At 43.5% G+C, this 13,419-nt stretch overlaps 2 protein-coding genes across 4 annotated transcripts; one reads left to right on the forward strand and one right to left on the reverse strand.

Moving 5' to 3' along the window:
• Positions 1-2,655: 2,655 nt before the first annotated feature.
• On the forward strand, positions 2,656-7,074 carry usp49 (ubiquitin specific peptidase 49). 2 transcript variants are annotated; one of them, XM_059543264.1, is made up of 7 exons: positions 2,656-3,037; positions 3,361-3,466; positions 3,537-4,960; positions 5,201-5,405; positions 5,475-5,583; positions 5,820-6,025; positions 6,413-7,074. In XM_059543264.1, exons 3-7 carry the CDS (start codon positions 3,596-3,598, stop codon positions 6,514-6,516), a joined length of 1,989 nt encoding a protein of 662 aa, XP_059399247.1. In that variant the 5' UTR covers positions 2,656-3,037; positions 3,361-3,466; positions 3,537-3,595; the 3' UTR covers positions 6,517-7,074. The 2 variants fall into 2 exon arrangements, with proteins under 2 accessions (XP_059399247.1, XP_059399246.1); XM_059543263.1 differs by having other exon boundaries at positions 3,361-3,441.
• A 1,443-nt stretch (positions 7,075-8,517) lies between these two features.
• Positions 8,518-12,629, reverse strand: LOC132131778 (transmembrane and coiled-coil domains protein 2-like). Of its 2 annotated transcripts, none has more exons than XM_059543889.1 (5): positions 12,339-12,629; positions 10,988-11,350; positions 10,325-10,914; positions 10,110-10,245; positions 8,518-9,789 (listed from the first exon to the last, which is right to left on the reverse strand). In XM_059543889.1, the coding sequence occupies exons 1-5, from the start codon at positions 12,492-12,494 to the stop codon at positions 9,490-9,492; spliced, it is 1,545 nt and encodes a 514-aa protein (XP_059399872.1). In that variant the 5' UTR covers positions 12,495-12,629; the 3' UTR covers positions 8,518-9,489. The 2 variants fall into 2 exon arrangements, with proteins under 2 accessions (XP_059399872.1, XP_059399873.1); XM_059543890.1 differs by having other exon boundaries at positions 9,509-9,789; positions 10,090-10,245.
• Positions 12,630-13,419: the final 790 nt, after the last annotated feature.

Here is a 13,419-nt window from a genome sequence, read left to right on the forward strand (position 1 = left end):
TATCGAAACAAAATGAATGTGGTATAGTTACTTTGTTATTGGAATATGTAAATATGTAGTTTTCTTTATTTTGAATTCAAATTTTTTATTTCATATTTTTAGCTTTGGTAATTGTATTGTCTTTAGTCAATTTTATTAGTTTGAGCTATTTTAGCTCTCCAGCTTAAAGTAAATGTAAATGAGAATTGTTGCTTTGGCAACTAGTTAAAATAAAATGTAATGGAATAAATGCTTTTTATGCTTTAGTAACTAATTACCCTGAATCAGTCAAAGCTTTGAAACGTTTACAGACCTTTCGTTTAGAATCGAATACTTGGTTTTAACTAATCTTGAATAAATTTGAATGAAAAACAAAATGTGTAATGGAAAAATAGAGGTTTGCTACTTAAATCTCTTAATTGATCTGATAAACCATCTCAAAAACAAACACTACAAATGATCAAAACACAATTATATAGACACTTCCTTAATGGCAAGTAATGATTTGTAGTTTAACCTTAATATGAAATTTTAGTGAAAACGTGTTGTTTGGAAAAATGCATCATTAAACAAGTTAGTATTGTTTCTGGTTGGATTCGCTTCTGACCACGTTTGACCACTTCGAAACAATCAATTTACGAAACTTCAATTGTTTAAACTGAAACAAAAACCATTTCTGAAAACTTATGCAGAGAGGCAGTTTCAAACCACCAAAATAAACACGTTTAAAATAAGACACTCGTTAGATCTAATATGTATGAAGGCCTTTATTCATTGGTGTTTGTACAGGAACAGCACATATGCATTTACCAAATGCAGAACAGATGAAGGGGCAGATGATTGGCTAGAAAAGACCAATTCAATTGAATATGCATGAGCAGAACACACCATGGAGCCACATGAAATCAGCCTCAGCCTTCGATAACTTGTGAACTTAAATCACAGTGATGTATTAACCTGGTATTTAGTATTATATCACATAAAACAAGGACACATGCATTGAATTGCATCTGCACCAATTAATTTGTAATCACATGGGTACTTTAAACAGCTCCATTAATCATTAAGCTCAGCACATTGATGAATACCTCATGTGTTCAAACCTCATTTCTTTACAGAGGATGATTCTATATCAATGTTGCACTAAATGATGCGATTCTGAGAGTTTTGTGCACTCTCTCGCGCCTCACTGTCATCACACATGGGGCAGAAATGTCATCAAAACGATGTAAAGAAAATAGCCATTTAATGAGTTTTGATAGCCTATGATAGAGTTAGTCTATCACACAAAGAAGATTATTGTTTTTCACAATGTCTGCATGATCATAAATGTAAAATAGGCTAAACAACAAGTTTCCGAGTAACTTCAGACACAAAATTCTGATTATAAAACCAATAGTTCCGCTCCTTGATTCTGATTGGTTGAGCCACGTTTGAAGCTGTTGTAAATTACTGTACAATGTAACATACACCTTTCTTTACTTCTGTGTGTTGCTCGGCAACCACTATGTTACAACCACAACTGTTTCTGGAGGAACTACATTGTTTGGTGGAAGAATACGGTTTTTATTAATATCATTACACTTTATTTGCTCTGTTTTATTTTGTGAAACCTAACTACTTATATGGAATGACAGTATTAAAAAAAGCAATAATCCCTGTGAAGATGTGGTTTACAATGAATTTGCGCCGTGCCTAACATAGCTGTTATAAATTCACTGTAGACCACGGCTTCTTAGGGAGTATAGCTTTTAAAGAAAATAGTGTACACATCTCAATTTCCAAAGATCCTTTTGACTGGTTTTGTGGTCCAGGGTCACAAAGTTAAATCATATCATATTTTTTGCAGAATCTATCTATGGTAGTGTTTTCATTTGATTGTTAATAGCCAACAAGTATTTTATTCGGATTGAATTTGATTAAATTTTACTGACATAATTTCATAAATTTAAATAACACTAATACATCTCTGGTTTATTCGCTCAGTGTGATTTTAAATTAAATTAAATTTGGTGTGAAAATATAAATTTCGGTGTGATTTCTCTTGGTTTTGATCCTAAACATCCTGTTTATCATATTATAAATGACCGTTTAATATTACATCTTAACTTTAACTGGCCTAGACATGAAGCATATTAATTGAAATATAAGCATATTAAATTTTTTGTGTATTTTGTGTTACTTTATCATGAAGTCAAGTTGAGGACAGTTTTAGTATTTAGATATAGGGCCCAACCATAACCTCAAGCCCAGGGGCCCCCGGCCCTTTAACACTTGCCCTGATAGAGATATAAATCTATATTCAACTATGGATTCACCCAACAGATTTTACTGCATCTTAAGTCGTCGGATAAAACTCTACATCCAAGTCGCAAAGCATGCTGGGTAAAATATGCAGTATGCTACTTCACCATGAACTGCAAAGTCCATACTTGAAAATTTGTTCACACATTTGTTTGGAAACCATGTTATCAGTGTTAATTTATATGTGCTTGCTTATAAAATGTAAAACAAACATATAAATAAATAATAATCATGTTATGGACAAGGTTAATCTGTTCATCTGACCCCGCCTCCGGAGCTTTAAAACCTGACGGAGCGATGAGCGACACGCCGTCTCGACCAATCAAAACACGGTCAGCATGCGATTGATCGCTCCTCGGCCAATCAGAGCGCAGTGACGCCGGCGCTGGGCGAGTTCGGTTGAGACGAAAATGGTGACAGTTTGCGCGTGCGGATGATGGCGGTAAATAACAGCCGAAAGCGAGTGTGGAAAAACACGCAAATATTAACCCTCATTTAACTCGTCGGACGCATTTCACTGGCTGTTCCGTGGAGGACTGGCGCCGGGGGGGCCGTTTGAAACACGATCGCTGGCTGTGCGGGGAGAGTTTATTCTGTGGCTGCGGCTCCTGATGGTTTTTGTTCAGCGGGTTTAAAGTAACGGATCTCTCGCGCTGGTATAAACACGCATACAGACACACCGAGCGAGCGCCGGTACCGGAACCCCCCGGATCCGCTGCTGCCGCGTGTCTCCCGCCGGAGCGTCTTTTGTTCTGTGAGTAGCGCTATAGCGGATTAACAAACAAACATTCAAACAACAGAGACAGACACACACACTCATATAAGTGTACACACACTGCATTGTGTGATAAACTCTCAATATAATGAAAAATATACATTCCAACATTTGTATATATATATATATATATATATATATATATATATATATATATATATATTCACAAACGCACTCTTACATATATAAAAACACATCATAGAAACCAGTTCAGGAACAAATCGAATCCAGATTCTGTTTACAATCAGGATGGACCCATTTAATGGCACTGATTTGGGAGTTCATGTGTTGTTCATCCGCAGTTCTCATTCTGCACGATGTCTTTTACACGGTGCAGCGGCGGGACACTTCTGCTCAGATGCTGAAGCTCACGGTTTCTCACAGTGAGTGATATTACTTTAAAAAGTGGTGCGTTACATTCACACAGTCATCGTTCACTTATGTCACGATTGTAAACATTATTTTCTCTTGCTCTTAGGATGAGTGCGGTCATGGCGTGTGGTTCCTGACTCCGAGTGCTCATGCGTGTTGGGAGACATGGATCGCTGTAAGCATGTGGTGCGGTTCCGCCTGGGCCAGGGCCACTCCATCCTCAACCCACAGATGTGGCGCTGCATTGACTGCGGCACCACGGAGTCTGTATGGGCTTGTCTGAAGTGCGCTCATGTGGCGTGCGGCCGCTACATGGAGGAACACTCCCAGAGTCACTACCAGATGACGCAGCACCCGCTAGCCATGGATGTACATGAACTGGACGTCTTCTGTTTCGCATGCAGCGACTACGTGTTGAATGATAATGTGGAGGGCGACCTGAAGCTCCTTCGGGGGGCACTATCTACTGTCCGCAGCCCTGGTCAGCGCTCCCTGCGGTCGTCGACATCCGATGGTGGAGTTAGAGTGCGCGAGGTTGCGCGGGACAGCGCCATGCAGACGGCGTTGTGGCACCGGCGGAAAACTGTCCTCCAAAGTGCCTTGCGCTGTTGGAGGAGCCGACAGCAGGAGCAACACCGGGAGCGCGAGGAGAAGCAGGAGCAAGAGCGAGAGGAGAAGCGAAGACAACGCAGGGAAGTCAAGAAGCGGCTCATGGGAGAACTAGCCAACATGCCGCCGAGGAAAAGCGCGCGGCTGCTCACCCAGGCTCCTCGTACGACTCTCACACTTATTCCTCGGAAGTTCCGTGAACCTCCGGAACGACTCCCTTCGGCTCCCAAACAGTCCCTGCTGTCGCTATCCAACAAGCCCCTGTTGAGAAAACCACTTCGTAACGCGAGTCGGTTGCACCGATATCACTCCTCACAGACGTCACGTCGCAGGAAGCCTGCGCCCGGAGTCACTGGATTGCGCAACCTAGGGAACACGTGTTACATGAACTCCATTCTCCAGGTGCTGAGTCACTTGCAGAAGTTCAGGGAGTGTTTCCTCACACTGGACCTGTGTGAGACCGAGGAGCTGCTCGCTAAGACCAACCACTCGCAGGGAGCCCTCAGTGCGCTGGGACGCATGGGGGGGGCGAGCGGCGGCACCTTCTGCAAACAGAACATCACGCCTAGCCTGAGCTCGGCAGAACTGGTGCAGCCGAAAGAGCCACGATCCTCGGCTCGGCAGCAGATGTCACTGTGTCACGAGCTGCACACGCTCTTCAGGGTCATGTGGTCGGGTCGCTGGTCACTGGTGTCTCCGTTTGCCATGCTGCACTCCGTGTGGAACCTGATCCCGGCGTTCCGCGGATACGACCAGCAGGACGCGCAAGAGTTCTTGTGTGAGCTTCTGGACAAAGTCCAGCAGGAACTGGAGTCAGACGGACCCAAGAAACACATCCTGATTCCAATCACGCAGCGGAAACTGTCCAAACAAGTCCTTAAAGTGCTCAACACTATCTTCCACGGACAGCTGCTCAGCCAGGTGACGTGCAACTTACCCGTTCTGACCCGTGGTTCCCAACCTTGTTCCTGGAGATCCCCCCAACACCACTAAATTAAACCCTAACAATTCGGGTCATCACCTTTTTAATAGAGACTCTAATTTGTGTGTGAATGGAGACTGCAAAATGTGCAGTGTTGAAGGGCTCCAGGAATAAATGAATAAATGCATGTAGGAATAAAATAACTTGCAATAATCAGTGTTTTAAAACCGAACCTGCAGGTAACGTGTCTGTCCTGCAAGCACAAGTCGAACACGGTGGAGCCATTCTGGGATTTGTCTCTGGAGTTCCCAAACCGATACCACCGGATGGAGAAGCCCAGAGCTGCGGCGTGTCGACAGAGCTGCTCGCTCTCAGAGATGCTTGCCAAGTTCACAGAGACGGAGGCTTTAGAGGGCTGCATTTACGCCTGCAACTTCTGCAACAGTAAGTTGCATCTTTCTTACAGACATTAAAAATTTGTTAATGCATTTATCCAAATCTCTTGGATTTCAGGAAAGCGCCGTAAATCGTCCCATAAGCCCCGGTCTCTTTCGGAGGCGTGCAAGCAGTTACTCATCTGCCGTTTACCTCAGGTGCTGCGGCTACACCTCAAACGCTTCCGGTCAGTCAGAACACCTCCCGTCTTTTACCTTGACGAGTCCGTTAGATGGAACCGGGGGCGTCCAAACCTGTTCCTGCACAGTTTTGCTCCAAACACAACTGAAGCAGCTCATCATGATCTTCAGATCAGAACTGGTTGGAGCTAAACTGTGTTGGACGTTGGTCCTCCAGGAGCAGTACTGGACACCCCTGGTTTGAACCCACCTCATGCTAATGATTCCCTCCACACTTGTCCAGGTGGTCCGGTCGGAATCACAGGGAGAAGATCGGCGTCCACGTGGCTTTTGATCAGGTCCTGAATATACAACCATACTGCTGCTCGGACGCCGCTCCGACGCCGCAGAGAGAAGCCTACACCTATGACCTATCTGCTGTAGTGATGCATCATGGGAAAGGCTTTGGCTCAGGGCACTACACGGCCTACTGTTATAACACTGAAGGAGGTAAGTCATGGTTTCAAACTAGCGAACTGCGCCAGAGTCAGCTCAAAAACAGTTTAATGTAGACTGCTCACAATTGGTGTAAACGCAACCCTCGGTGTAAGCAAGCAGCATGCATGCTTCACATTTCTTTCAATGCATTTGCAACAGACAAATGCAAGTTTTACTTTATGCATGTTTTGGCAGTAGAAGCAACACTTTCCATTGGCAAAGGTCTGTTTTTGGGGTAACAATTGACGCAAGTTACAGAACAAGATTAGTTTTATAAAATAACTAGTAATGCATTACTTTTAAGTTAGTATAGATAGATTTTAGGTAATTTTATTGGTTTACCTCAATGTACTAATTTGTTGTGCATGGTTTGCCACAGTAACGGTGTTTGCGTTGCAGGTTTCTGGGTTCACTGTAACGACTCGGAGATGAACGTGTGCAGTGTGGAGGAGGTGTGCGGCACTCAGGCCTACATCCTGTTCTACACGCAGCGCTCCTCTTAGACCTGTCTGTCTCTCTATCTCTCACTCTATTCTCTCTCTACCCGTTTCTCGCTTTCTCTGATTGGAGGTCTGTTCCTGTCATCAGCAGTGAGACTCAGAGATCGATTGGCCTCTGCTGGCACAGTCACACTTTACCCAGGGCATTCAGGACCAAACTACACTCACCTGCAGAGTCCAGAACAGCAGGGACACACACACACAGCTGTCGGCGAGAGACACAGGTGGATGCTCATCCTGGAGAGAAATGCCACAGCAATAGGATCATCACACACTCTGAATCAGGAATTCTTCACCTTTGATACCACGACTGTTTTCTACTCTCTTTCTATTGGGGACAAAATTCAGGAAAACAGGAAGCCTCTTCATTTACATCAGTGGAAAATGACTGAACAATCTTATGACGCTGAATGTCTAGTTGTTTGTTTGTGTGTGTAAGGGTGTGACTGCTGACCTCTGACCCTTGACCTTTGTCCTGTATCATGAGAGCACCTGTTATCAACTTTATTGATCTTGTGGGATCTTTCTGATGATAGTGAATAAAAAAAGAAAATCCCTGAATTACTGTCTGCTTTATATTCTATGCACTTTGAAACTGATGAGTATACAGACAAACAGGTGTTTGAAATCTAAACCCATTTAACCATCTTGTTTACGTATTATACATGCAGATGTATGCACTCACAATAGGCATATACATGGAATACTTGCATGTTTAAAAATGAATTTATAACTTTTAAATGATTTTAAAGTATTAATCAGAATGTTACACATTATTTTAAGTTGAGAAAAATCTATTTAAAAAAAAGTTTACCTGCATGTCCTGTTCACTAAGATCATGTAATTATGTGTTGATAGGTTAATGAAAAAGTAATTTCAAATCTCGGAAGGTACTTATATATTTTAGGTAACATTTGGTTGATGAAAATGAATATTTTACTTATGTTATTTTAACCTGAAACCTGTTAAATGAGTTTATGGTTAACTACCTATAGCAATAACGATACAAGTCACTGTTTAACAACACCAATGAAACAGTGTGTAATTAAAAATGTATTTACATATTAAATTCAACAACATTTAAATGATTATCTGGCAAACACCCCAGAAAAGAGGAAATATTTCACTTAGTTCTGTGGTAACTTGCTGTCTCAGTCTAAAAATCTGTCAGAATAATTTATATTTTATACCCTCATAACATTGTCGAATCCAGTGACTAGATCTTCAAAAGCGCTGATTTTAATTGTTGAGAGCATTTGTTTAAACTAGTCTCTCAGTAGAATAACTTTTAAACCAGCCAGTCAAATTGAGACTTACCGTTACGAAATCTCGCGCCTTTTTAGCATTTAAATTCCCTCAGGCGTGCAGCAAACGGTCCGTGGACGCAACTATATGGACGATTAATTAAGGTAAATCTAATTTTTTAAGATTAAATGTCAAATGATTTATGTATCAACATTATTAAAGCGCTTATCTTACAACATTCTGATATTAGCAATTCTGTCCTCGTTCCTCTTTCCTAAACAGTTTATCAGATCAATCTTTCTTCGCTAGAGTTTTACGGCAGTTGGCAAACCAATCTTATTTGCATAATGTTAATTAAAGGAAGCTGCTTCTCATCAGAAATATAATGAAGTGTGTAAGACCTCCATATGAGCGCCAGGTGGCGACCTTATGTCGATCTTTTAGTGAATCCATCAGATTAATTAATTGCATATAAACCTGCTGATTTATAGAGCTGGTTTAAGTTTGACAAACTACCAATTATTAGTCTTCTTAAGTGAAAAAAACGTAACATGCTGTGTTGTGTTAAAACTTCTAGATCATTATATATCTAATTTTGAGAAGCAAGTTTATGTGGACTGTGTAATCCATCCTGGGATTAATGAATTTGATCTGGATTAAAATCAGCATCTGGTTAACCGAAGCAGATTGTGGCACCAATGCAAAAAATATGTTCACCAAAATTATAAAAAAGACTACAAATTAAAACAAAAACCAAACTATATTTGCAAATGTATTTATTAAGAAGACAGTGGTGTTGAGATTTAGCAAACGTGTAGAAACATGGGAAATATGATCATGCTAACAGTGAGAGTTACACTACAACTGTGTTTACAAAAATGTTCTGATGACAGATGTAGTATTGATTCTTGACTAGTGACGTGCCGTCTCTGTCTTTCCACTCAATGTCAAATATCACTTAACAATACACAAAGTAAAATGCCAATGACCTTGTTTCATTCTCTTCTTTAGTGAGATATTTCATATACAACAGAGTTCCACAGAGACAAAACAAACAAAACGGAAAGCATTTGAGACAGTTTTGGTATCAGCATGAAAGATGTTTGGATCTGAAATGTGACCATGTGTTGGTATGTAAGTCATGCATCAGCAGAAGACCATTTTCTGGACTAATTTCTTGTGTCTGCAAAAGTTTTAACATTCATTAGTTAAAGTAAAAAGTACCCCAGTGGTCTAAAAAAAGGAAAGAAACCCATTCAAAAGGAAAAGACAGGAAATGCAGAGCCATGTAGACCAGGCTCGGGATTGAGACAGCACCATCTTCAGGCTGCATCTCCATGGATCTTTCTTATACATCCTTTAAGGGCCCTGTCCCAAATGGCACATTTCATTTGCACTTATGGTGTTGGGGACTTACAATCGCCGCCACATGCATGTGTGTCCATTAAGTCCACGAGACAGTAGTATGTCCCATTCATCGTTTTAGCTTTCAGAAGGGTGCAACTCCCCCTATGTTCCCTTCAATGCACACTTTTGCTGAGTTCGCACTGGGACGAGCTCCGCAGCAGACTTCTACCAAACAGTCAAAGTAGCATTACATCACAAAAGTGTGGACTCAAAGGGAGCCGTGACGGTTTACGATGTGATTTGGGACAGGGCCAAGATCTCTCCCACTTCTGGTATAATGGGAGAATGTGTCACAGTTCTGAACATGTATTTTGTTCATTTTCTTCAGCTGGGCAGTAGGCAGAGCTCCAGCCAATCCCAGTGTTTCCACAGTGTGACCAGGAAGAGCGCGAGGGCGAGGGTGGCGCCGACCCGGCTGCGTGTCTTCATCAGGGGCGTGATAAAGTTGGCTATGGTGGAGACAAACACCAGCAGTACTGCCATCAGGGCCAGGATGACGTTGATGAGTTTTCCCAGCAGGGCTCGGGCATTAGCGTTCTCCACTCCCTCCAGCTGCACCACCTGCTGCTGTTGCTGCTGCAGCTCCAGTTTGGTAATGCGGGTGAGGCAGGACTCCACTGCTTCCTGCAGGCAAACACACACACACACACACACTTGTTTCGTAACACTCAGAAGTGCCCAAAGTCATTATAATTCAGAGTTTTTACCAGGGGTGTCCAATTCTGCTCTTGGAGAGCCGACATCTTGCAGAGACTAGCTCCAGCATGCACCAAAACACCTGCATGGAAGTTCTATCACAGGCTTACAGACTAGGCGCTCCAGGGGTTTTTAATCAGTGTTGAAGCTCTACAGGACAGTGGCCCTCTAGAAGCAGGATTGGACACTCCTGCTCTTTAAGGTTGGGAGCACGGCACATTTGCGCACTCTTTGTGATTGTTGGTCACCTGGATGTCTCGCGCACTCTCGTACGACTGGTACGCCACCTTCTCCTCCATGCTGGCCAGCTCCTGCTTCAGATTGCTCATCTCGTTCTGATGAAGCTCCGTCAAGTCATTGAGTTGCTCTTCCAGACGCTCATATCTGGAGGAGAGAGGGAAGAACACACCTGAAGATCTGGCTCTGGAAAGCGTTGGATCTGCTCTAGGTGCTGCGGTCTTACCTGTATCGCTCCTCCTGCAAGCACTGGGTCATGTAGCTGTAGTCGCTTTGCAGCTGAGCTTTCATGTCCTCGATGGCATCCTCCATGTGCACCTGACTGACTTTGATCTCCTGGAGGCCTTCCAGCAGGGCATCCCAAGAGGAGGACGAGGATTGGTGGTGATGATGGTGGTGGTGATGTCCGTCCAGTCGCGGGCTGCCTATTGTCGCTCCCGCCCCACCGGAGTTGCTTCCAACCGGCGACCCAGAAGTTGCGCTGGAGCACTCGTCGTCGCTGCCGTATTTGGGGCTGGAGACCAGCGTGGCGCTGCCACTCAGAGCTCTGGGCGTCTCCTCCGTGTGCACATCCTCCAGAGTGTCCTTCATGTGGGCGATGTTGTCGGCGCTGCCAAACTTGTTGCGGATGAGACTAGCGAACTCTCGGGGTTTCGAGACGACGGCGGTGTGCGTGAGAGCTGAGACTCCGCCCTTGACTCCTTCCACCACGCCCCCTCCGAAACCACTGATTCCCGCTCGCATATTGGCACGTACGTCCTTCAGCCCCTGCTGCATGTCCCTGAAGACATCTTTGGGTTGCCGCGCAGGACCATTCTGCAGAACAGGGATTAGACGTCACTACTTTGGAAAATGCAGTTGGAAAGAGCACTCATGCTTGTGAACCTACCTGCTCGATCTCTTTGAGCTTCTTGTGGTAGTGCTCAAGCTTCTTGTACAAGTGTGCAATAGTCTGTGCAGACTTCTGGTTCTTCTTCTCAAACACGTGTTTGATGCGCGACGCCTGCTGTTTGTCCGCATTATTGGCCAGTTTAAGGTACTCAGCCACATTATCATCACGAGCTTCCTGTTCCACGCGGATCTGTTCGGTGATCTTCAGGATCTTCTGCTGCAGGTGTTCCAGCGCCACTCGTGTTCTCTGGACCTCGCCGCCTGCCCCGTCTGACCCCGCCTCCATGCTGATGTTCCCGTCTGACCCCCCATGGCTCACGGAGGGCGGTAGACTGAGAGTGGACACTTCGCTTTTATCCAGCTGCATGTAGAAAATGAAAACATGAGCACATAAAGCTTAGTAGCGCGGTCATCCTAACTGAAACATGAGACATGCACATAAACATCTGATATGAAACCACATGCTAATTTTAACACCTCTGTCATGTGCAGCGGATGCACGAGTGAGTGGTCACATCTGTTTACAAACTGAACAGAATCTCACACACTCGGAGTGAGATAAACACAGCGTGACCCACTTTCATTCTGAAAAATATCTCTACGCACACATCACACTAAAAAAAGAAATGAAATCTGCAGAAACATCTAAAGTACCCATATTTCAGTGTATTGAAACATTAACTATGCATTTGGAATGAATCGTTCATAAAATGCAATGTCGCAATTCACTCCCAAAACATGCTGGATGAATGCATGTCATGCATACACAAAAGAGCAGCAAATCTCAACCTGCAATACCTCATCTGTAAACAAATCAACATGCATGAAAAGATGCATGGCCCGCTACCGTTACAGAGCCCTGACGCATATGTGTTCAGTCGCACTGACACAGCAGGGTTTCACAAGGGGTTACTTGCAGGCCATGCATCTTCACATGCATGCAACAGAGACACAACAGCACACTAGAATGCGTGTTTCTCTGAGATAAGGTTTCTTGTAGTCATACACACGCAGGGACTCCTCTAAAGGTTAGTGAGATCTTTTAACGCATGTGAATCTGAGGCATGTTACCTACCTAGAGCATGCGCATGAGTGCGATATACAGGCCTCTGAGGGATGCATGTAGAAAGTAGGTTGATGTACAGAAAACACACACACACACGCATGCATGCATGTGAATCAGGGATGTGTCAAATCACAGTGGGCGAGTTAAACACATGAGAACAAGTCTGCAGCTGACTTGTGACATGCAGAACAGCACGTGAGGGAGAGACAGACGGGTGATGATGGACAGATGGATGGATGGATGGTACAACACAGGAACAGAAGATTAATTTGCGATAAATTACCATGGTCTTCAGTCCAGGGTGTGCAGCTTGACTGCAGACATGTGTAAGAGGGCCATATCCCTCCTGTCTCTCTCTCTCTCTCTGTCTGTCTGCGTTCACCCCACCCCTCTCCTCTAGCTGTCTATCTCTCGCTCCATCCAGTCTGTCATGGTTCATGCTAGAGACAGTATCGGCTGCGGTTTCGTGTCTCTCATCTTTGTCTCTCCTGTGTTTCACGTTAGTTTCTTGTCTCTCCAGCCGTGTGTTTGTCTAAGTGTTTCGATGCGGCTGCGGAGCAGAGGGGGAGGGGAGTTCAGCGGAGCATGCGTCTCACACACACACACACACACATTCACACACTGCAGCATTTACATGTACATACTGTGTGTTAATGTGTGTGTGTGTTTTCATTGTGTGTTCATGGGAGCACAATTGGGGAGTGTGTAGATGTGTATTTTCTCAGTGATAAACATATTTACGGAGTATGTAAATGTGTGTGTGGGGTGGGGGCAGAAGGGGCAGATGGGAAACGCTGACGTTGGTCTCATAGCAACACACTTAACGCAGTGTGTGACGAGCATCTGAAGTGGTAAATAGGTAAATATCAGAGTAAATTACACAATAGGCATCTGTGGCATTCGGTTAATTACAACATAAAATAAGATTGATTCGCTCCCAGTGTGCTTCTGTACACTAATTGGAAACGGAAATGCACTTAATGCAAAAATATAAGTATAAAATACGCAAAAGTCCACATGAAATAAAAAAATGTATTGAATTAATTTGCATATTGAATGTGAACAATTATTTTTCTAAAGACAAAATTCGAATTCAGAACTTGCTCCGCCTCCTTTTTCAACCGACATTACTTAGGCAACTTTAGCGTTAAAAATGTTTACTAATAATTGAATTTCTATGAAGTCATTCAATGTTTCCTAAATCTAGCAAATAGTTAACATGGTAGTTTAGTGCCATCTAATAAATTGTGATACAGTAAAAATTAACGTGTATTTTTAAATACAAGTTATCTTAAGACCAATATAATTCACTTACCAATCCAGAGAAATGGACGATCAGTTAACTTTGTTAACGTTTCGATTCA

This window comes from Carassius carassius, chromosome 48 (assembly GCF_963082965.1).
Source record: "Carassius carassius chromosome 48, fCarCar2.1, whole genome shotgun sequence".
NCBI classification, from domain to species: Eukaryota; Metazoa; Chordata; class Actinopteri; order Cypriniformes; family Cyprinidae; genus Carassius; species Carassius carassius.

Coding starts and splice junctions, on each gene's coding strand:
- usp49 (XM_059543264.1), top strand. CDS start 3,596: ATGGATCGCTGTAAGCATGTGGTGCGGTTCCGCCTGGGCCAGGGCCAC. Junction 4,961..5,200: donor ACGGACAGCTGCTCAGCCAG/GTGACGTGCAAC, acceptor CCGAACCTGCAG/GTAACGTGTCTGTCCTGCAA. Junction 6,026..6,412: donor CTGTTATAACACTGAAGGAG/GTAAGTCATGGT, acceptor TTTGCGTTGCAG/GTTTCTGGGTTCACTGTAAC.
- LOC132131778 (XM_059543889.1), bottom strand. CDS start 12,494: ATGAACCATGACAGACTGGATGGAGCGAGAGATAGACAGCTAGAGGAG. Junction 11,351..12,338: donor ACCCTGGACTGAAGACCATG/GTAATTTATCGC, acceptor TTCTACATGCAG/CTGGATAAAAGCGAAGTGTC. Junction 9,790..10,109: donor AGAGTGCGCGAGACATCCAG/GTGACCAACAAT, acceptor GTTTGCCTGCAG/GAAGCAGTGGAGTCCTGCCT.